Consider the following 22,131-nt stretch of genomic DNA (forward strand, 5'->3'; position numbering starts at 1 on the left):
ACGGGCACACAAGCGCATACATACGCACAAAATATGACACTACCTCTTACTGAGGACCAGCCAGGAAATGAGCCTGAGTGAGTGAGTGAGTATGGAAGATGGAGAGTAAGCAAGAGATTAAAAGGCAAAGCGTGAGAGGAGGGGTAGTCTGAAGAGAGGTGGGAGTATGAAAGACAAATCTTCCTAAGAGCGTTTGAGAAGAGCTGTGTGCAAAGCTATCGTTGACTGAAATCCTTTAGAGCATCAAAGATTTACTCATCATGCCTAAACACATGAAATATTCCTTCTACCCCACCCTTCCCGATTCGGTATCAACCTCCTCTTCCCCCCCCCCTGCTTTCTCCATGTTTCTCTTCTTCATCAGCTAAAGACCAACTTTATATGTCTTTCCATCTGTCATACGCTTCCTTTAATATCTTCCATCTGGCCATGTATTCAAATAACATGAATTACAGCAAACACTCTGCACCCAGAAAACGAGAAATATAAACAGACACCACCCCAGTGAGGGTTTGTTAGTTTTTATCCGTTGCTACTGTCCTGAAGGTTGTTAGCACATGTGCAGGCTTTTGCTCTGACGGCCAATAACATCCCAGAGTTAAGCGCACTTCTACACACAAACACAGATGCTGCCACGCAATACTCTGTCTACCTACAGGCACACATGAGTGCACCCGGGCAAAGGAATACAACATGCGCAATTATTCACGCACCTTTTCCTCTTGCATACTACAAGCGGCTTTCATCAAGCATATTATGATTGCAATATTACTGGAGGTGGACGTATTAAAACTAATAGGCTCCATCCCTGTCCTGCACTAGCTGCATTTTCTACTCCTGCCTTACAGGAGCTCCCACCATTTTCCTTCATCGTCACTCCAGCCCCAGATGGTAAAGCACTGTGACCAATTAAAGACTTCCCTGAGGATAGAACCAGTTATAGCCCCAGCCATCTGACCATTTCTGTTTTCTAGTGTGTGTATGTGCATGTATAAGCCTTGCAAGAGATATCAGTGCTTTTTAATCAGACTACAAAGCCTTGTTTTTTGGCCAGTTCCATACTCCCTCTCGCTTAAAAAGCATATACTGGCATACAAGTCCAGGAATAGTCATCTAGAGCCTTTGCTTGGCTCCTCCTTCGTGGCTCCTGTATCACCACATTGAATCAAGCTAGAGACAGAGTCAGGGTCTATTAGTGGTGAAAAGTCTTAGCAACTGTACACGTGCTCTGTTACCATTTCAGAAATGGTATCACTGAAGGAGATGGGTGACAAAGGGAGGTGGGCAGTGCTCAATCACTAGGCAACCATCCAGCAGGGCAGCAGATGAGGGAGCAACTGTCTGTATGAGCTGCCAGCACTGAGGGAAATTAGGCATGTGCCAGCCCTGCTCCTCTCACTCTCTCTCACCCACATGCAACACACCCACACGCTCACACCCACTTCTTTCCGCACACATCCCAAGGTGGCCACCCAGGCACCGGGGCACAGGTGGCAGCATATGTTTGTCGTCTGCTCTGAGGTCAACTGAGAGGAAGAAACCGACTGCCCCTGTCTGCTCATGTGTGAAGCGTCAGTCCGTACTTACAAAAGCTTTTAGATACTTGCAAGTGTGTGTGTGTGTGTGTGTGTGTGTGTGTGTGTGTGTGTGTGTGTGTGTGTGTGTGTATGTACACATTGTTAGAATCTGTACAGCAGATTTAAGATAGTGTTTTGTCCCCGAGTTGGAATTTGAAGGCAATGAGCTTGCTTGCCTCGGTGCTGCTTCACTAAATTGAGTTAAGCCTCCCGGGCTTCTCTACTTTTATTTTTCACTTCTACACCAGCACTTAAAAAAATAGCCCGTGGCATTCATCCTACACTCAAATCCACTACATCAGACATTTTAACTAAATCTCTGTTTCCCATTGCAAATAAAGAGGCCGTGATTAGTATGCTAATGAGGTGGGTGTGATGCTAATCTTTAAACCGGTATCCATTTAGTCTCCATCTCCTTTAACCGTCCTTTGCATATGCCTGTCAATAAGGACAGCTAAGAGTATACAGAACTATAAACAACAAGGTTACCCATGAAAACTTAAAGTAGTGCAACATCCCTGTCAACTTGCTCTGTGCAGATAACATTGTTAGAGCCTTTTGATTAAGTTGATACTTAACATAATCTACAGCTTCTTATCCTGCGTGGTCTTTCTTCCACATGCTTGATGCTATGTATGAGCCATCAGCATGGAGGCCCAGTCCCGTGAAGTGTAGCTTCTGTGCTTGCTACTACAGCCAGTTGTGCTGCACAAATGGTAAGATCGTTGCCAAAGATTAGTTGGCAGAGCACGAAAAATTTATATGGGTGGAGTAAAGAGTAACTCAACAATGCAACTATTCTGCCATTGCACACACAGGACACGTTATGTCTTTTACAGTTGTGCAAGTGTCATGCCCTGCCACATGGCAGGCCGTAAATGCCAGTATTTGTGTATGCTCTTGTACATAAAATAATGTGTAAATACATTTGGATGGTGGTGTGCATCCATATTAAAAGGGGTTACTGAAGTGAGAAAGTCCCTCCCCCCTTTTTTTTTTTTTTTTTTTTTATTAAATGAGGCTTCCAACCAACCGCCAACTTTAAACAATGGAGCAGAAGCATCCTGGAACGCACTCAGAACCGTGTGACTGCTCGAGGATATTACACTAGAAGTTCCACTCTTTACCAACACATTTTAACAACGTGAATACAACCACTCATTAGCAAATTCATTCACATCCATATTTATGATGAATTCATATTCAAACGGTGGCTGTGCTCCGTTAATCTCGCAGAGGAGGCAGCAGGCCCCTGAGGGTTAGCGCTTAGCTAAGCTAATCAAATCAACCAGAGGAACGGTGGAGTATCTTGAGCCCATTACATAAACATTAATACACACAAATGCATGTGCATCCACGTGCACATGCATTTGTGTGCATACAAACATGCATTTTATAGTTTTCTAATTTGTTGACACACGAAATCCTTTCTCATCTGCCAAACTCAGTGGTGTAGGGCAATGAGCTAAATGCAGAGCACCACTGACATCGTTAATATTTTTGTAAGTGTTACAGTCAAAATCTGCAAGGCAGTGAATGTCTCAAAATGTGTCTGTAGGCAATGATGGTTTTCAGCTTTGTAACAGCAATAGCTGGCCCATCTTGCACCTTAGTAGTTTTCACAGGTACAGCAAGTCCCTTACAAGATCCAGGACCTGATTTGGTCCAAATCTTACTCACTGTAATAGGGTAGAGTGGTGTGAACTGAGCCCAGCTATCATAATGTTCCCAATATAAAATTGCTGTTTTAAACTGTGTACAGAAAACATGATTGTATTTTTTAAACAACTATTCTCTTCTTATTCGTTTGTTTAACACTATTTTGAGTCAGGGTCGTTATCCTGTTTACTTAGACCGTACCAATTTTAGATCCCTTCTTTAAAAATAATGTTATGGAAGTCAGGTTCCAGTATTTGATCCGCTTGCATTTGAGTCTAAAATGTTGGAACTGTTAGTATCGGCAACCTCATTAGTTTGGTCTTCTGTGACTTTGGCAATGTACACAATTAATTTGTCCGATATCCAAACTGCTTTCTAACTGAACGCGTCTATTCAGTGTTTCAAAGTCACTCGAGTGTCAGACAGTTGGCAGGACCTAAGAGGCATCTTAGAGCGGTACCTAGTGTCAGAAAGACATATGTGATCTTGACTGTTTTGGGAAAGGTCTGAAGATAAATTTAAAATGTAGTTGCTTAACTGCCAGTTTTAAAGAGCCATAGATTGGTAGGAAAATATAATTTCGGAATCATTTTTATCTACCCACTACACAGTTTGCACATGTACATACAATAAAGTCCGACTTGTCCTACATGACTACAGAGAATCAAGGTATCCTATGCAGCACTATTATACTCAGTGCTACATGTTCTATTCAGTGGTTGTATTGTCTAACACGATGATCCACCGGGTTGTTAAAGCCCTCTTCACTGATGTTCAGTGTGCTCCAATGGGAGCACTACAGCACCATCCCTCTCAGACTCAATTATGGGTGCGACATCTGTCCTGACTGACAGCTCACTACATTGTGTGACTGTGGCTGTGTTTGCGTTTCCAGTGTGCATGCATAAATGTGTCTGCGTATGGTGGGTAAGAGTGGCAGTAATGTTATCGAGCAGGAAACCCCGTCGGCTAAAGTGGATGAGATGTGCAAGAAATTGCAAGCCAGCCACAGTGATAAAATCTCTTTCCATCTGGAGTCCTGCCTGGTCGGCAGCTTAGAGCCAGTTTGTGCATGCATACGCACACATACACACGTTTCTCTGTTTCTGAACACACTTAGTCATAATGCATTGCCTAGCTCCTTTCCTTTTAACTTTTTAGCCAAATCTTTGACAACCTTTGCACTAGCCTGAAAACCAAATTTAACCCGCCAAAAAAAGCCATTTGAAGGTCACAAAAGGAATGCCTTCACTGTGTTGGTTGACTCACACAAAGACCAGAAGATCTGTGTAAGTGCAAGAGGCGTGCACAAATGGAAGGAAAGGAAATCTAATTATAAAAAGAAACAGAAGGCTGTTAAGGCAAATCTGAGGGGAAGGAAAGAAATTTAGGTGTCACTGCAAGGAGAGACAAAAGAGATAAAAAGCTCCAGTCACATTCAGGCCTGTGCTCCCGATCAATACCAAGAGACACAGAGATACAGCTTCCCCTGTCTATTCATCTGCTCTTTCTCTCCCCTACTCGCCCCTTTCCCCCCAAACAGGCAAACATTTTACTCTTTTTTATTTTCGACACAGGGCTTCATCTTCCCTTCTTCCCTTAAAAAAAGAAAAGAAAAAGAAATTCCTCCCTTCATATTTTTCATCCTATTTTTCCTCATCAGCCTTTATTCAATCACAGATTTCCTCCACAATCTTGCGCTTCAATCACCCTTACAGCTTTCTCCTGTGATAAAGCTCAGTGAACAGCTGTATTGACAAAACCATATACCTGCATGACAAACATGGGCTGGGGGGGCTGAAGTCTGGAGTAGGAATTGACTCTGTAGATTGATGGAGTGAGCGGGATTCAGATGGGGAGACAGCATAGAGAACAGGAAAACAGGGGAGGGGGGGTGTCTTTGTACGAAAGATAGTGAGATGACATTTTCTTGTTCTGTCTATCCCATTAAGTGAAGCAGAGGAGTGCAGCTTGGCAGCATTGAATCCTCTGCGAACAGAAAGGCAGGGGAAACGCACAAATCAGACACGTGCACAGTGCTGAGCTCAGCAGAGGCATGATCCCGCCACTCTCATTGGGAACGTATGTTTTTAGCAGTGCACAGTCTCAGCAATGCTTCGAAAAATCCACACTCCTCTTTTCCCCTTTCCCTACACATTATGACCTTTGTTGGGCATCACTTCACTACATAAGCACATTTTTTTTATTACTGGGTCAACAAAGGGGAAGAAGTGCTCCCCTTCAGACCCTATAAGCACTGCAATGGACAGAACATGTTTTTTTGCAGATTGGTTTAATCTGCAAACCAATAATTGCATAAATTCATTATCTGGACTGTGCCTGGATCACTGCTCACTAACTATTAGTTCTAATAGAACGGTACTTGTCATTGGGAAACATCAGGAAGCAAAGTTAATCATATCTAAAGAGGAATTGTAAAGGACATTAAAGGGACAAATGGTTATAGCTGGAAACGTAGGTCAAAACATCTCCAAAGAGCAGGTCAGAAGAAGAGCTACAACATCACAAACTGCTAAAAGCAAAATGTGGCTGTGAGAGAAAAAGATTGCAAAGCATGCAGAAGACTGCAGACTGCTGGAAGTGACAGTTAATGAGCGCAAGACTGATCAGAGTACCCGTGGTGACCCCGTCCACTCCTAGAATGTGCACAATGGCAGACATGCATCTGAAGGAGACCATCTGCTGCTACTGCCTTGGTATTTGATATCACAGGGCGCCTTCAGAAGTGTCTTGAAGTCCATACTGTGACAGATCAGCTGTTTATTGTGGCTGGTTGGTGTAGGGGGAATTATGATTAATAGAAACAGGCTAACAGACTTGTAATGATAACAGACATTCACCTGTGCTTTGCACCACGCTAAAATAGCCTCGAAGGAAACTCAACAATGTAGGAAAAACATCAAAACACACACCGGTATCTTTAAGCTGGGAAAATAAAAAATGAGCCTGCAACATACGCACAAAGATAGAAAAGGAAATACAAGTGTTCAGCATCCTATGGACTCACTTACACAGATGCAATGTTGGCAGTCTTTTTTTTAAATATTTGTTCAGTCATGGTTTAACTTATAAAGTGATTCATTTTGCTTTCAAATACTGGTTATTTGTTTTTTAATAATGTTCATTTTTATGCCTGAGAACAGAATATGAGCTGGGTAAGAGAATACACAGCAGAAAAAAATAAGGAAATTAAATAAATGAAATATGAGCCATAAAAATAACCAAAATAAAAACTCTGGAAAAATTGGGTATTTTGCTGTGGTTTGTTATGAATTTGTTTTTGGGTTTTTTTGCCCAACGGTATTTGAATAATGGGAATCTCCAAGGTCTCAGCTCTAGTCTTTTACTTTTTCCTCTTTCCTTCTCAGACGCCTCAATTTGTGCTGGCTAATTGCATTTAGGAGTTGCATGGCAGTTGGTAACTGCATTAACCTCGGGAGTCACATCAGGCAGAGACTATTTAAAAACGCACCCCTATAGCACCAGTTGTATTGTGGGTAATGCCTCTAGGAGGCGTAACCAATCACATCGGAGTGAGACGAAGAGCTCATCATTTATTGGTCACACACTCTTTTCAGCATCGCTCCACTACCTATTTCCAATACTGCCTCCTTCTGTCCCTATTCCCCTCTTTTCCAATTTCCTTATGTCTGCCTTTTTTTTCTTATTTTATTTTATTTTTCTTTAACAAAAAAAACAAAAAAAACAACAACACACCATATATTGAAACTTTTACTTCCTCAAAACTGCTTGCTGCCAAATGTATTTTTTTCTGATGTCACACATCTCAAGATGGACATGTTCTTCTTTTCGCTCATTTAGAGAAGGCGAATAACAGAAAGCCATTTGTTCATGAACTTACCATGGCTTTGATTACCCATCTTTTTTACTCTGTTACTACAGTCCTGGCTTCTGCCAAACATGGAGGCTAGAATCTGTATATGTGCCAGCACAATGACTCCTGTGTCTTCTATGGCAGTGAGGGTATATGGAGAGCAGCATGTCTCAGCGAGGGCTTGTTGTTCTGCTAGTTGTTGGACAAGCTTGCACACAGGCTGGTGCGTAGGATAAGGACAACCGTGACGGCCATGTCAGGCTGTTGTCCTTTTCTTCTGCAATCTGATGTGTAGGAGGAAGTCAAACAGGCACAAGCACACACACATAGAAAGAAAGAAAAATCACACACAAGAGCATACACCCAAGTAAAACAGACTGAGCTTAGTCAGCCTCCAACTTAAGAGAACGGAGGTGTACAAAGGGAAATGCCAGGTGATCTTTGACTTTAAAAAGCTTCACATCACTCAGGTTAAATGCACGCCTTATGTAATATTTGACAATGACAGTGGAGCATGCATAAACAACAACAACAACAACAACAACAATTATTACAGTAAAAGCACATGATTAAAAAACAGGAAAAAGGGAAAAATGGTTATGCATTTATGCGACATATACCCTCTATTGTGATGACCATAGCAAATTGTGGTTCACTCAACCCAGTTTGCTAATCTAGTAAAGCGGTGTGAATCATAATTATTGCTCTGTCAAACAGTCATGTGGAGCTTTACATCTGCTGCTGTCCAGACTTCCCATCAGAGCTGCCCACTGAAAGCTGAAGGTTTAAAGCAGCAGGCGAGCATTCAACATATAACAACGTGAGCAGCGCTTCTGTTTAACTGATGAGAGAAACTAAATCGTTTACCTCATCACAGATGTGGGAGAACCTGCAGCAACTGTGAAGTGCATGCAGACAGCTGTGATTAGGCTTCTGTAATAAACCCTTAAGTGTTTAGATGTACTTAAGTTTAACACTCAGGCTAAGACAGACTAAGGTAAAAACAGAGAAGCATGGTAGATTGTTTTTGTTTTTTTAAAGGAGTTAAAATCATAAGCAACATGCTTGAATAGAAAGACAGATGATGTTTCAACCATGACTCTAGTAAATTCATATTGGTGACACAAAAGAGCAAATACTCGAATCATAATAGGAAACTACTAAATTTGATTTCACTAACAGAATTCTAAAACATCCCACACACATTTTCAACCCTGCAACAAAAAAAAAATCGACAATTTTAACACAGTTGGGTAGCTGCGATGAGTGTACCACCAATTCATTAAATAACCAAATGTAAAACAAGATCACAATCCACTTCTGCTTGTGTGTTTAACAAAGGCAAGAAAATATTTTTAGGGTGTTTTCACACTTTAACCTCTTGGTTTCGTATCCTTTCACACTAAGACAAATCCAAGTGAACAAATGTCCCACAGAAGTACACTCGGTCTGCTTACTGGCCTGAAGTGTCTCAGAAATAAGCAACAAAAGTAAATACAGGAAGACTGTTTTTGATTAGTGGATAAACAGAAAATCTACATTTATTTTATGCTACAGTTTGTGTACATCTATAGAACTTTTCCAACAGTCAGATTGCTTTATGTTCAAGGATGCAGCAGTTACTTCAAATATGTAATGTACGCCCGAGCTGGGTTAGATCGAGATGATGTAAGTGAACCCTTTTGGAGCTCAACTGGAACCAGACTGAGAGCACCTCCTCCAAAGGGCCATGATGCGGTTGTGCTGGTACCATCTTTCGCAAAAGAGCAAAATGAATCTGACTTCTAAATAACAAAGGTGTGAAAGAACATTGTGCTGTCAAAGTCAAGCTGCTTTCCCAATCCAAATGCACAGAGGAAAATAATAAAATGTCAAATCTAACCTTTTCTCCTACATACTAAGGATCTTCCCGTGGTTTGGAGCCATTCCATAATTTAGTGGATATAATCCAGAATGTGTGCAGTGGTGGCTAATTATCATTTGCACAGGTGAAATATTGGTCTTTTGGGACCAAGCAGAGAAACCTTTTCAGCTGATTAATGGCTTTACCTTCATGGAGGATAAAAAAAAGTCAAACTTTCTATCTACCCCCTCCCTAAAAAAAAGAAACAACCCCTTTCAGATAAAAAGAGAAGCAGGTATCCCATTTCAGGTAGTCAATAACACACAGTTGTTGTATCCATCTGATAGACAATACAGGATGTTAAACAAAAGGTCACAGTATCGTGCTGAATAATGTGCAGGTTCATGGCTGAAACTACTTCCCTTTAGGCAGCAAGTGTTAAGTTCCACATTAAAACCCTTCCCTGCTCTTTGTACAGAAAGATGACAGTGGATGAAACATATCACCTTGAGTAAGACTTAATACAGTAGTACTCAGGGCACAGATTACTGTGCAGCCTTCTTCCCCTACAATTAACCCAGCCACCCCACTGCCAGACACTCACACAGACATATCCCTTCTGTCTCCCTTTCTATCTCACTTCCTACATGCCTATATGTCTTTCATAATACTCCCTGCTTACGATCATCCTTTGACACTACCCTTGAAACACAATTCCTCAAAGGCACCATCAGCAAAGGTTTTTTTAAATACATCAGAGGGAGATCAAATTAGAGAAAGGGGCCGGGGTTGATGATTAATAGAAACAGACACGTGACAGTATGAAAGCCAGACGAATGTGCTATAGAAGAGAAATAGGAGGGTGAGAGGAGGGAGAACAAGGTATTGTTTGCTCACAGTGGTCCAGGGAGGCAAACAGCTGCCAGGGGAATACACAGGGACTCAAAAGCACAGTAGAGGAAAGGGGAAGAAATGGAGACCCTGCTGCGTACCCCTGACCCTAGAAACTGGGTTAAGAGGTTAGAGACACAGAAAGAGGCTCAGATAACAGTCCCTCAACACCTCCGCTCACATACTCTGTCTAGCTCTCTCTCACACACTGATCTATAAATACTATGTGCTATCAGCACTGCTGTTTCACAGCGCCCTGCAACTGAGCCCTGCCCCACATTCAGATCATACTGCTCATGCTAGAAAATACAAACCACTGAAGTCCTAATAATAACTTATTTGGTGAAAAAGAAAGCTAAACTAACCATTGATCTTCTAGGCAAACAATGTCTTTGCAATGGTGACTCAAAAAGTATGCAAATATTTGCATTTCTCAGCTCGCAGTGATACTGTGCTTTCATCCCATCGGAATCTGCTTTGACCTTAAAAGGAAGGTCAGTCGTGAGAGAAATAAAGGCATGAAGTTATGGGGGGAATGGAGTGACAGCTGTGTCTTCAGTACTGCCTTTTGGGTAGATGTGTGTATGACTCCGGATGTGTGTATGACTCCGGAAAATAAGGAGCGGGAGAGGGGAAACTACTGACTGCTACAGTCTCACATTCTGCCAGTACACTGAAAGAGCCCACGGCAATAGATAAATGGGTGGTGTGGGAATACCTGTGTGGATGCGTCTTGGTTTTCCCCCCGTTCAAAACAGGTGGGAAATACATGACAATGTAGTGGAGGGGAAAGTCTTTCAATGCATGTTTCAGTGTGCGCAGGTGCTTTTTTTTTACAATTATAATTATCCTAACAGTCACTGATCAAACTGTTATATCATTACGCCAAAATGGATGTTTTTTTGTTGCTTTTTTTTTTAGCTAATTTGATTTAATAAATTAAAGTTTTCAAATTTCTGCTAGCAGAAAGCAGTAGAATATACAGTAATGTGAAAAAGTCTTAAGCCACTCCACATGTCTTTATATTTGGGTCCCAAGATATAACACTTTCTTGTATTTTTTTAGTGCTCTCGAGCAAAAGTTCTCCAGCCTTTTCACCAATTTTCCATCCAGTTCTTGTACCCGATCTTTTTCACAGGAATGCTTTTTTTTTGTTTGTTAAGCCACTAAAAACTGACCTATGAATCATTCAAGCATTAAAAAGGCACCTAACACAAAGGAGGAAATCATCCATCATGTTCATCGATGGGCTAGCCTCCCTAGAGCACTACATTACTGAAGCAGTTCGAGATCATCTTGACAGGAAATGGAAACAGAAGGCAGCCAAAGAAGAGCTTTGAATGTCTCAAGAATGCCTTGAGAACTATTGTTGAAGATTATTTAAAGAAATTAGAAGAAAGGCTGTGTTGAAGAATAAAGTTCATACCAAATGCTGACTTTCAAGATGTTATGTGTACATGTTTCAAATCGCTGCACGTAGTTCCCATCCTAGCAAAATATTAAGAAATGAGGGGTGACTCGAGACTTCTGCACAGTACTGTATATCTGTGAAGTGGCACATAAACTGCACTGCTGCAGAGGTTAGATTAGTGCTAATGAACCTCTGTTTGAAAGGTGCAAAGCAAACCTCCTCTCCCTAAGCTGAATGCTAATTCAGTATAAAATCTTCCAATTATGTTTCTGTATGCCTATCACAGATGTCACATTAGCTGCATGCTCATGCTCAGCTACACACAGTTTTAGTACCTGTGGTACCGAGATGTGGTTTGAGTGCGTGTGTGTGTGTGCATAAGCTTGTTTCTGTGTGTACACGTGTGCTCTTAGAGACTCACCAGTGAGGTTGGTGCGTGCACTGTAGGATCCCAGGTACCGCCCGTCTGTATTGGGTGTGTAACACTCAAACAGACCTTGGTCCTTGGCCTGTACTTTGGTGATGTGCAGCACAGCTGAGTCACTACTCAGCTTCTCCACAAAGATCTCCCCATTAGTCACCCTCTGGGAATATACGGCATAGGCATAGTTTTTCGTAGCTGTGCTCACAATGCGAATCTCCCGGTCTGGTACTGAAGGGAGGTACATGGACCATTCGAAGTTCTGCTCCGTCCCCTCTTTGTAGCCCGTCACGTTGCACCAGATGGTCACGTGTGAGCCTTCAGTCCGTACGAGCGGCCCACTCTGCACCGTTACCACTCGCTGAGCCACAGCGACACCGGCTAGAGATGGAGAGGTAGTGGGAGCAAGGGAGGAGTGGACAGGGTGAAGGCAGGGAGAGAGGAAAGAGAGAGCATAGGTTACAAAACTGCACTTTAAATATTTAGCATTAACAGAGTTTATGCCCCCCACATCTCCCAGGAATACAGAAACAGTGTGACATGTGCAACTAAGCATTCACGGGTGTGCTTACCAAGGTCGAGGTGTGCACACAGACTCACCCGAACGAGTTCTGAACACCAGTAACCACTTAGAAAAACGAAAAAGAAAAATCACAGTAGCTCACAGCTATAATCTAATCACGCTCACGGCAATCACACACACTCGCATGTTAACCCTTCCCCACAAGGACACCACCGCAGCTGTACTACACTGTGGTGAGAAGCAGCCATCTGGGAGTCAGGACGGAGGTCAGCATGAGCTGGTAAAATGCGTGTTGGTATCCAATATGTTGTTCATAATTTAGATTTATCCGGTACCAACATTGTTGGCTATTCTACTAGCCTGTCATTTGCTAAGAAGGTAGCTTTAAAACATCTCCCTCCTGGCTACACACTGCTCTCATTATAAACAAAAATAATTAGTGAACTAAACCATCACAGGGGACTGCAACAAACTGCGAGCAAACCAAGCCCTTGTCAAGACCGATTATTATCACTCTTTGTAGCCTATATTTAGGCGCTCAGCATATGTGAAGTTTGCCTTAACTCCTTATACACCCACACGCACACACACACACACACACACACACACACAAAACCACACATAAAACCACACATATCAAACACACACACACAGAGAACATTCGCCATTCAAGGAACAACTACAAACATCCCTCTCATTGGGGCCAGAGACAACAGAGCATTTACACATACCCCCAAATCCAGACAGAGTGACAAGTACGCTGTTTCCTGTCTGCACAAGCAACTGGGGATTGCAGCTGTGTTTTCGTGTGTGGGTGCGTGTGTGTGTGTGTGCATGTAAGAAAGAAAGTCTGTAAGAGGCTGTGTCTGTAGGCACAATGCTCAGCATTAATAATTCACTAGAAAACAGCTTTTTAACTTTAACATCCTCACTCTTACCATAGTAACTTTCTCTCACACTTGCACTACACCCGTCCTTTCATTCACTGTGAGCGCAGGTCCATTAACACCCATGTTTGCCTGTCCAAGGTCAATCTTGTAGAAAAACAAAGGCCCTTTTGCAAATCGTGCTCGCAGAGTCCGCAAAACGTAGATGAACGGGAGGAAAAGTTACGATGATTTTGCTGTAGGAGAATACTTCCAATAGAGTCGGAGCAAGCATCGTTATCTAGATGAGGGGCTCGTGTGTCGTTTTGTTTTCCTTGCTTCCTGAGATTCCTGAACACCTTCCACAAATGAACAAGTTTTACAAATCTATTATTGTGAGTCCCTCACCTTAGTACTCTATGAAATCAGTTAGACTGAAGTGAAAACTGATTAAAATAATCATTCCTCAAGGCAAGGATTTCAAAATTGTACGCCCTCATAATTATGAAAGCAGCCACTGTAGATAGGTTGACCTTTTCTTCAAAGAGAAATGAAAAACAAAACGCAAAAAAACTCAAGTTAAATTGTTCAAACAGCACAATTATGTTGTGATATTATTGTGTTACTATAGAAACAAGATAAAAGTTCGGAATCTCATTGTAGCTTCCGGTAAGGTCACCAAGCCTTGCTACGTTCCTGTGCGAATATTATAGAAACACTATACAAGACTTGAAATGACAAAGTAGTGTTCCAATTCCACTCTTAATAATGCTGCACTCGTAAGCAGTGTGTGTGGGGGTCATAAGCATATTGACATTTCGAATGCGGTCTTGAGTCATTTTTCATAACGCATCGACAATGCTTTATTTACACATTCAATCAATAACACACAACCCATTTAGGAAAGTCATATTTTGTTTGAACATGGAAATGGAAAGGAATTCAAAAAAACAAAAAGTCACTAAGCAAAATATTTATCCCCAGATTTCTGTGGAGCCCCCCTGGGGGTCATGTGGTAGAGGAAAAATAATTAGAAGAGGATCCACAGAAATGGATTAATAAACCGCGCACACCAGTCAGAGAGGGAATTCAACATGTTTTCATTTATTATTTATTATATTTTCGTTAATAAACTTGCATACTTGTTTATCCAATTTGTATGCAATCTGTGCCGTCAGCTTTTTTCTGCTTATCTGCCAGCTTTGCACATCTTTTTGGACCTGCACATACTGCTGTACCACACTGCAATGAATCATAACCTGTTAAAAATTTGGCAACTGACTTTTACTTGATATAAAAAAATGTTTCTACAGAGAGAAAGCATTAAGCACTCAAGACAGAACGTCTACAATGAAATGTGCTGGCAAAATCTATCTGACCACAGCATGGAATGTAGTATGTAAGAGCAGGAGCCATCAGTAATGACTCAGACCTTGGTTCCCCCAGTGTTTCTTTGCTGTGATGTCAGTGTGCTAATCTGGCGGCACCCAGTCTACCCAAATCCAAGTCTGTACTGCTGCATTAGTGCTCCTCACGCTGCAGCTTCTCACCTAGAACTGCTGGAAACATATTACTCATACATCCAGAAAAAGAAGGAGGAAAAAAAACCCCAAAAAAACAAACCATACGACTCATACTGTGTTGGTGCACTAAGAGCTTTCCTTCACTTGTCTCCTGTCATCCTCATGAAACAAGCTTCTCCTCATTTCTGATTACTCTCACTCCCTTCCTCCATGTTTCACCAATCATCAATCCTCCCCTTCGTCCTGCCCCTGCAGTCTCTCTTTCTCTGGATATTCCTGTCTCTTTTCTGTGCCTCACGCTTCTCTGCATCTTTTCAAGCAGGATTTAAGCAGCTCTGTGAAACTTCAAAGTGTCCATCGCTCTGCAGGCTGTTTAGAAAGGATGACAATGACAAACCAAACCCTGCAGACCTTCAACTGATCGCTCTATTCCACCACCCTTCCACAGTAATCCTGAGCCCGCCCCCCCCATCTCCCAACTTTTTCACCTCTGGCTGCGCTGCCTTGATCTCCAAGTGTCCATATTTGTTCAACAAGGCCTCAGATATTCTATTATTAACGCTCGTCTCCATCTCTGCATACCGCAGATGTCCTGCTTTGCTACCTTTTTCCTTCTCTGGTATTCCTTTCCTGTATCTCATACCTCATCATAGCTGGCCCATTGCTTCCCACACAACTTTGGTGCAAGCAAAAACATGTGTCCCACATCAGGTGATGAAGAATGACCACAAGCAAGCTGACCTTCCTGTTGATCGGTTGGAGGATATAGCAAATGGGAGCAAATGATTGCAAATGCGTGCACACACACACACACACACACACACACACACACACACACACACACACACACACACACACAGAGAGAGAGAGGGAGAGAGAGAGAGAGAAAGCTGCAAAGAGGATTAAGCTAAGAAGAAGGGGGGTTAAACACTAATCCAATCATTCGTGGCCAGTGTCTTATTCTCAGCGGAAACAGCAGTGAGGCCACTCGCATTCATTCATACCTACACCTCACATCATCACTCTTCTATGACACATGATAATTATACACCTTGAAAGGTGTATAATAAAAAACACTGTAGGGCGTAAGTAATATAGAGGGCATTTTCACAGCGGTGCAAACACATGCTAATGTAGAGAACAGAGCTGTCCATCAATGACTCTCACTTTGCTTCAGTTTTTAAATTACATACCCACACGTGTAAATACAGATTATATTCTATACGTGCACACAGGGACACCCATAAAAAGTTTAAGCAACCTAACGAGGATCAGCCTAACGTAGTTCCTTCATCCCAACCGCAGTCAGGCTGTACAATACCCACACAGTATAAATACTGTTTAAAAATGATGTATATTATTATCACTTCCACTGTACTTTACGTATATATCAAAAAGAAAAATCTTGGTGTATTTTACTGTATATAGTAACCATCTGCATCTTTAATTCACCTGTTCTTCCCTTTTGCTGCTGTAACAAGTGAATTTCCCCAGTATGGGACTGAATAAAGTATGTCTCTGTTTATGATATAAAGGTGAGGCGTCAGCCTTGCTTTACTAATATAATATATGAGGTTAAATTACTGTGAATTCATAACACTTGACTGCTCTAATACAAAAAAAATAGATTAGACTCCTTGTAAATGCATTTATTCAATTGCCTTATTCGGAGTGAATAGATACTATCAGATTTTCTCAGCGAGAATAAAAGCTCTGGCTGTTTCACATCAGAGGTTTTTATATTTCTGTGTTTGTTTTGTTAAGAGTTTTACTTCTCTCACTTGAAGCAGGTTGTTTCTAAAGTGGAAGAAGGTGGTCACAACTCCAAACATCCATCCATCCATTTTCTTAACCTGTTATCCAATTCTATGTCGCATAGGGGCTGGAGCCTATTTCAGCTGTACACCCTGGATAGGTCGCTACTTGATTACAGGGCTAACACGTAGAGACAGACAATCATTCACGCTCACATTCGTACCTATAGCCACTTTAGAATCACCAGTTAAAATAACCTACTGAGAGCCCACACAGGCACAGAGAGAACATGTGAACTCCACTCTACCACAACCCTACTGTATAGCTCCAATCATTTCTTGATGCAGACGGAAGACTTTTTTGTTGTTCTTCAGTAGCGATAGAAGTCAAGGCGTGACAATATATGTCCACAATAATGATGACATCACATTACACTGATTCTGTGATACTGTATTCACTGCAAGAAAATCATCTCTATAACGGAAGGAGTAAAAAGCAGCCTCAAAAAGGCAAAAAATTATTTTTTTACCCTCTGCACCATTGCATCAATGACTTTATGTATTATTATTTTTTAATTTTAATAACGTGTCAGTTGAACCTCTCAGTTCCCTGATTAGCTTCTCCCCCCACTGACTGCTGTTTCCCCTCTGTGAGTTCCTTGTTTTTCTTCACAGCTGCCACTTTTTCAAGTTGGTTTACTTGTGTTTACTTCACCTTCAATCATTTGGTAAACTCCACCACAAGAAATCATGAAATATTGACTAATAAGGTTGCAACTTAGCATGAATTATTAATATTACAGGGAGATACGCAATGCATAAAACTAAATAAGTTCTGTGACTATTTTAGTTTAGCGCACAGTGGTTTGAATCTTAAACTGGGATTATAGCCAGTGTTTGAGATACTGCCGGCCCTTAAACTTCACCTCAATGCTTTTTGGCAAAAACTATTTAGGAAAGTTGAACAGGGGACCGTCTAATGATTCAGCGAAACACGACTTAAACATATGAACATGCTACATATAAAAAAAAAGTGCTCTACATCAGTGTCCAGTTTGCCCAAGGGAGGTTCAAAATGATCCAGAGTAAGGCAGCAATAAGAAGAGCAAAGGATTACACGGGGAGCAGAGGGAAAAAAAGAGCGGAAGGGGAAGAACGGTTGCCTCCAGGTTGCAGAACATTACAAAATGCACAAAGCTTTTGAATATATATTTTACACCTTGGGGTTTGGACCCCCTTTTGCCTCAGGAGCTGATGATGTAAATCTTCTGTTCCACAATATCCCAAAGGCGCTCAATTAGATTGAGATCTGGTAACTGTGGAGGCCATTTGAGTACAGTGAACTCATTGTCATGTTGAAGAAAGCAGTTTTAGATGGTTTGAGCTTTGTGACATGATGCAATATCCTGATGGGCGTAGCATTCAGAGGATGGGTACACTCTGGAGCTACACTTTCATGTTTTTAATGCCTAATTCTGATCCAACCATCTGAACGCTGTAGCAGAAATCGAGACTAATCTGACCAGGCAACATTTTTCCAATCTTCTAATGGCCAATTTTGGTGAGTCTAGCCTTAGTTTCCTGTTCTTAGCTGATAGCTGAAGCGTCTGGTGTAGTCTTCTGCTGTGGCAGTCTGTCTGTTTCAAGGTTAATCACTTTTTGTATTCAAAGATTCTCTTCTGCATACATTGGTTTTAACAAGTGGTTATTTGAGTTGCCGTTGCCTTCATATCAGCAGTCTGGCCATTTTGCTTTGGCATCAACAAGGTATTTTCACCCAGAGAACTGCTGCTCACTTGAGATTTTCTCATTTTCAGACCATTCTCTGTAAGCCCTAGAGATGGTGGTACAGGAAAATCCCACTAGATCAGCAATTTCAGACTCAAACAAGCCCATCTGATCCTAACAACCATGCCATTCAAGGTTGCTTAAACCACCTTTCTTTCCAGTTCTGGTGCTCAGATTGAACTTCATCAGGTCATCTTACCGTTGTGCACATGTTTAAACGCATGGCCTAAATGCTGCCATGCAATTGGCTACTTAAATATCTGTATTAACCTGCAGTTGAACAGGTGTACCTAACAAAGTGGCCAGTGAGTGTGTAGGCATGCTGCTAAATAATGTGCTGCCATTTGTGTTACAGAAAGAAATAAAGACCAAAGAGCGATGACGAATATTTTCCTGTCCACTCTTCCCTGCACTCATTAACCATACTCCAAAATCACTCTGTATATTTCTCCCTCTAGGCCCCTGAAAGCATTTGACCCTGTTAACATCATTACCAGAGACAGCAAGAGTGCCAAAGACACAGAGAGATTCCAAGATGAGGCAAAACAGAAGGAAAGAAGATCAATGAAGAGAGATTTTTTTTTAATGCAAGAGGGGCACATTAGCAGGCAGTAAGGGTATGATCACAATACAAATTCTAGCTTCTTTCTCAAAACTGTCCAACAAAATAAACCTTTACATGCTAAATCATATCGTGCGCCGCAAAGAGCACGAATTGTATTTTTGTAATGCCTCTTACGTGAAAGTGTCTGTGCAAAAGAAATGTGATTTAACAGACTAAAATTCTTCACGTTGCCTCTGCAGAATAAATTTAACATTCGGCTTGTCAGGCTTTCCACATGGCACTATGTAATCATCCAAATGTAAACCCAGCAATAGATTGATGACAATACCCGACTTTATTTCCTATAGTTTTCTCATCGTATTGGAGAGACTCTAGACAGCATCGAATATTGCAATTCAGGCCTCGTCCTCTTACTCCTCTTGCCATCCGTGTCGTTCCTGCAGCGATAATCATGGCGTGTGTCAGACTGTAGAAGTCGCTGCAGCAGGGCTGTTTTTAAAAACCTCTGACCCTTGTTCCAGCTTCAGAATCTTTAATATTGACAGCCTCATTTATTAAGTGGGAGCATCTTATCTTTTGTACTTAAGTGAAAAACTAAATGTTTTCCCTCAAGGCACTGTCGAACAAACATCTGAGTGATAGGGAGAGATGGCTAAAAAAAAAAAAGAAGAAAGAAAAAGCAAGTGTTACGTCTTCCACGAGAGGTCAGTTACAAAGGCCGGCTGGTCAATCCAACTGCTGACGAACAGCTACAACAACTGCCCATTACACCCACACACTTCTAATCACAGCGACAACGACAGAGTACAGGATGTCCACGGGGTTGGTAGAACAGCAGTTCAACTGTATGTCACCATCTTGTCTTTGTATGTGTCAAGTAAAGAGACAGAGGTGATGTTAGTAGTACATAGGAAGTGATTGCAAGACTTAAAAAAGACTAATAATAAATAACAGATACACAGGGCCGAATTCACTAAGGGGTAGATGTGTTAAATGGAAGAAAACAAAGCCAGAGGGCAAGAAGAGGATCAGAAGTAAACTAACTCGCACATTTTCGTATATACGTAAGTGAATAAGTGTGCACTTCAATTCTGTGTACACATTTATGCTCCCTCTAAACTTTGCACGCAAAGACTTCACAGGCAAGTACCTTGTGTAGTGTTATTTAGTTCTATTTTTATTTCGTATATATAAAAATTTTTTTCGGGGGTTGGGGGGAGAGAGAACAAGTGAGACGGAGCCAATTTTTGGGAGAGATTGTTTGACATTCCGTGAAATACAAATGTGTCCGTGTGTGAATGAATACTTATTTGTAGGGCTGGGCGATATATCGAGTTTTTAAAAAATATCGATATATTTTCATACGAGATATAAGATGTGACAATATCGTTTATATCGATATAGTCTATGTTACGTTATAATTATACTTGTGGAGCCGCAGGTTTGCCTCTCTTTCGTCCACTTTTGTCTCTACACAACGTTACTCGGCCTCGCCTCTCCTGCACTGAACACAACTCCCCCATAGCTTCACCTGCAGGCAATGACAAGATGAAAGCGGAAAATCTCCGTTAGCGAGTTACCGTGCGTGGGGCTGGATGGCGTCAATGTGTTAGCGAGCTAACCGCGCTAACGACATGCAGCCCAGAGGGGCTGCACGGCCTAAAATCCTTTCCTTTTCTCAAAAATCGACAGTGCGCCTTATGTATGAATTCTGGTTGTGCTTACTGACCGCGAACCGATTTTATGTGGTACACAGCGCTCAGCAATCTGTCAAAAAATGTTTTAATATGACTTTGCTAAGCTACGGAGCTGCACCGCTTGATGGATTGTCGGAGAATTACGGCTACAGAGGAGGAGCCTCGCGGAGTGATACGTACTGTGTGTGTATAAGGACCACAAACGGCACCTGTTCAGAGACGTGGTGCAGCTGTGAAATCTGTCTCTTTGTTATTATGCTCAGCGACTATTAGTTTACATTTTGACTGCACAATTGTGAGCTTTTTGTTATGCACAAAAACAACATTGTTTTCTTTTATTTATGGACCATGATTATTTAATAAATGCTGATAATTTATTTTTGAGTAATATCTACGCTGTATGTAAATAAAAGTGCCCGTGTGACATCTGGGACACAGTGTGACTAAGAACTCTCTTTTTGTTCTTAACTTATGGCTTAAAAAAAAAAAAAAAAAATCGAGATATATATCTTATATCGCCATCCAGCTAAAAAATATCGAGATATGAATTTTGGGTCATATCGCCCAGCCCTACTTATTTGCTTTCCTGCTCTTTCAGGAGACCTGAGGTAAACGTGGTGAGCAAGATCGCAGGCAGCAGCCAGTTAGGTTAGTCTGACTGTCCGGTTATAACAACCAATAAAGCTCACAAATAAAAACAAGTTATATCCTTCAAACCGACGTGTCATAAAAGAAGCCCAAGTTGCAGTTTTCCAGAAAGTTATGTGTTACATCCTTTATTTAAAAAATATATATACATCTATGCTATGCATTGCCTAGACAAATAGCCATTGGATCCAATCTTCTATCTGGATTCAAAGACAATAGATCTTTTTTTTTAAAAATGCCATTCAAGTCTCACTGCATTCAAATCAATCATGCTATAGTCTCCATTTCTGTAACTCCCATCCAATTCTCAAATCTCGGTGTAAACTAGGACTCCTGCTTTGAATCACACCTGGGTCATGCTGTCCTCGCGCCTCACTATGCTAACTAGTTCTAATTTATGGGCCTCCTGGGCTGTAGCAGTCATGACCTCACCTGCGCTGTTGCTCGTAACAGCTGGTGAGACCAGGATGGAAGCCGAGGGGGGTTCCTAATTCCTACTTCTGCGTCAATATGGTGCTGAATGCTCGAAGTGTGAGTGGCCACTACACTATAAATGGAACCAAGCATTAAGGATACGCCTGCTTAGCTGAAATGTAATTTTTCAGTGTGTGGGCTGATTCATATTTTCTCCTCTCCATTTCCGGTGCTGGCATTATTCGTCAGTAGTGTCAACAGCGCAGAGCAGATCATAATCTATCCTTCTCGACAGAACAGCTGCCTCTTCATCCTCCCTCCTACACCCTCAGCTGCTTCGCCTTCTTGTTGGACCACGTCGGAAAAAGAGCTTTTAAGTTTTATTGTTTTATCCGGAGAGATCATACGGAACGGATAATCAACACACAGTCACTACTGTGACATACACAGCTAGAGCAGTAGCTTGACATATAAATTTAATTAAAACCTTAAACGTGTGCGTGAAGGTCATTCCTTAACAACAGCGCATAATGATTAAAAACAGAGCTGGCTAGTAATGCTTTGTCTTCCACGCTCCAGCCAAGGCTACAGCAAATTCAAAGGAACCTATTATGCAGGCATTTCCTAATTTCTGTCATAAACCTGTATAATAGTGGATGCTCATAAACTCTTTCCCCGCCAAAGCATTGTTTACC

The 22,131-nt window shown here is 41.6% G+C and overlaps 1 protein-coding gene across 1 annotated transcript in view; it reads right to left on the reverse strand.

Annotated features, from left to right (window-relative positions):
- The window catches only part of igsf3 (immunoglobulin superfamily, member 3), an 80,737-nt gene that overhangs the window by 49,281 nt on the left and 9,325 nt on the right, over positions 1-22,131 (reverse strand). The window contains exon 2 of the mRNA XM_085433832.1: positions 11,659-12,039. Within this exon, the coding sequence (XP_085289958.1) occupies positions 11,659-12,039 (381 nt within the window). The remainder of the gene's footprint in view (positions 1-11,658; positions 12,040-22,131) is intronic.

Source organism: Copadichromis virginalis, linkage group LG16 (genome assembly GCF_057382275.1).
Source record: "Copadichromis virginalis isolate Kocher_CV1m ecotype Utaka linkage group LG16, C_Virginalis_male_GT1.1, whole genome shotgun sequence".
In the NCBI taxonomy this organism is placed as follows: Eukaryota; Metazoa; Chordata; class Actinopteri; order Cichliformes; family Cichlidae; genus Copadichromis; species Copadichromis virginalis.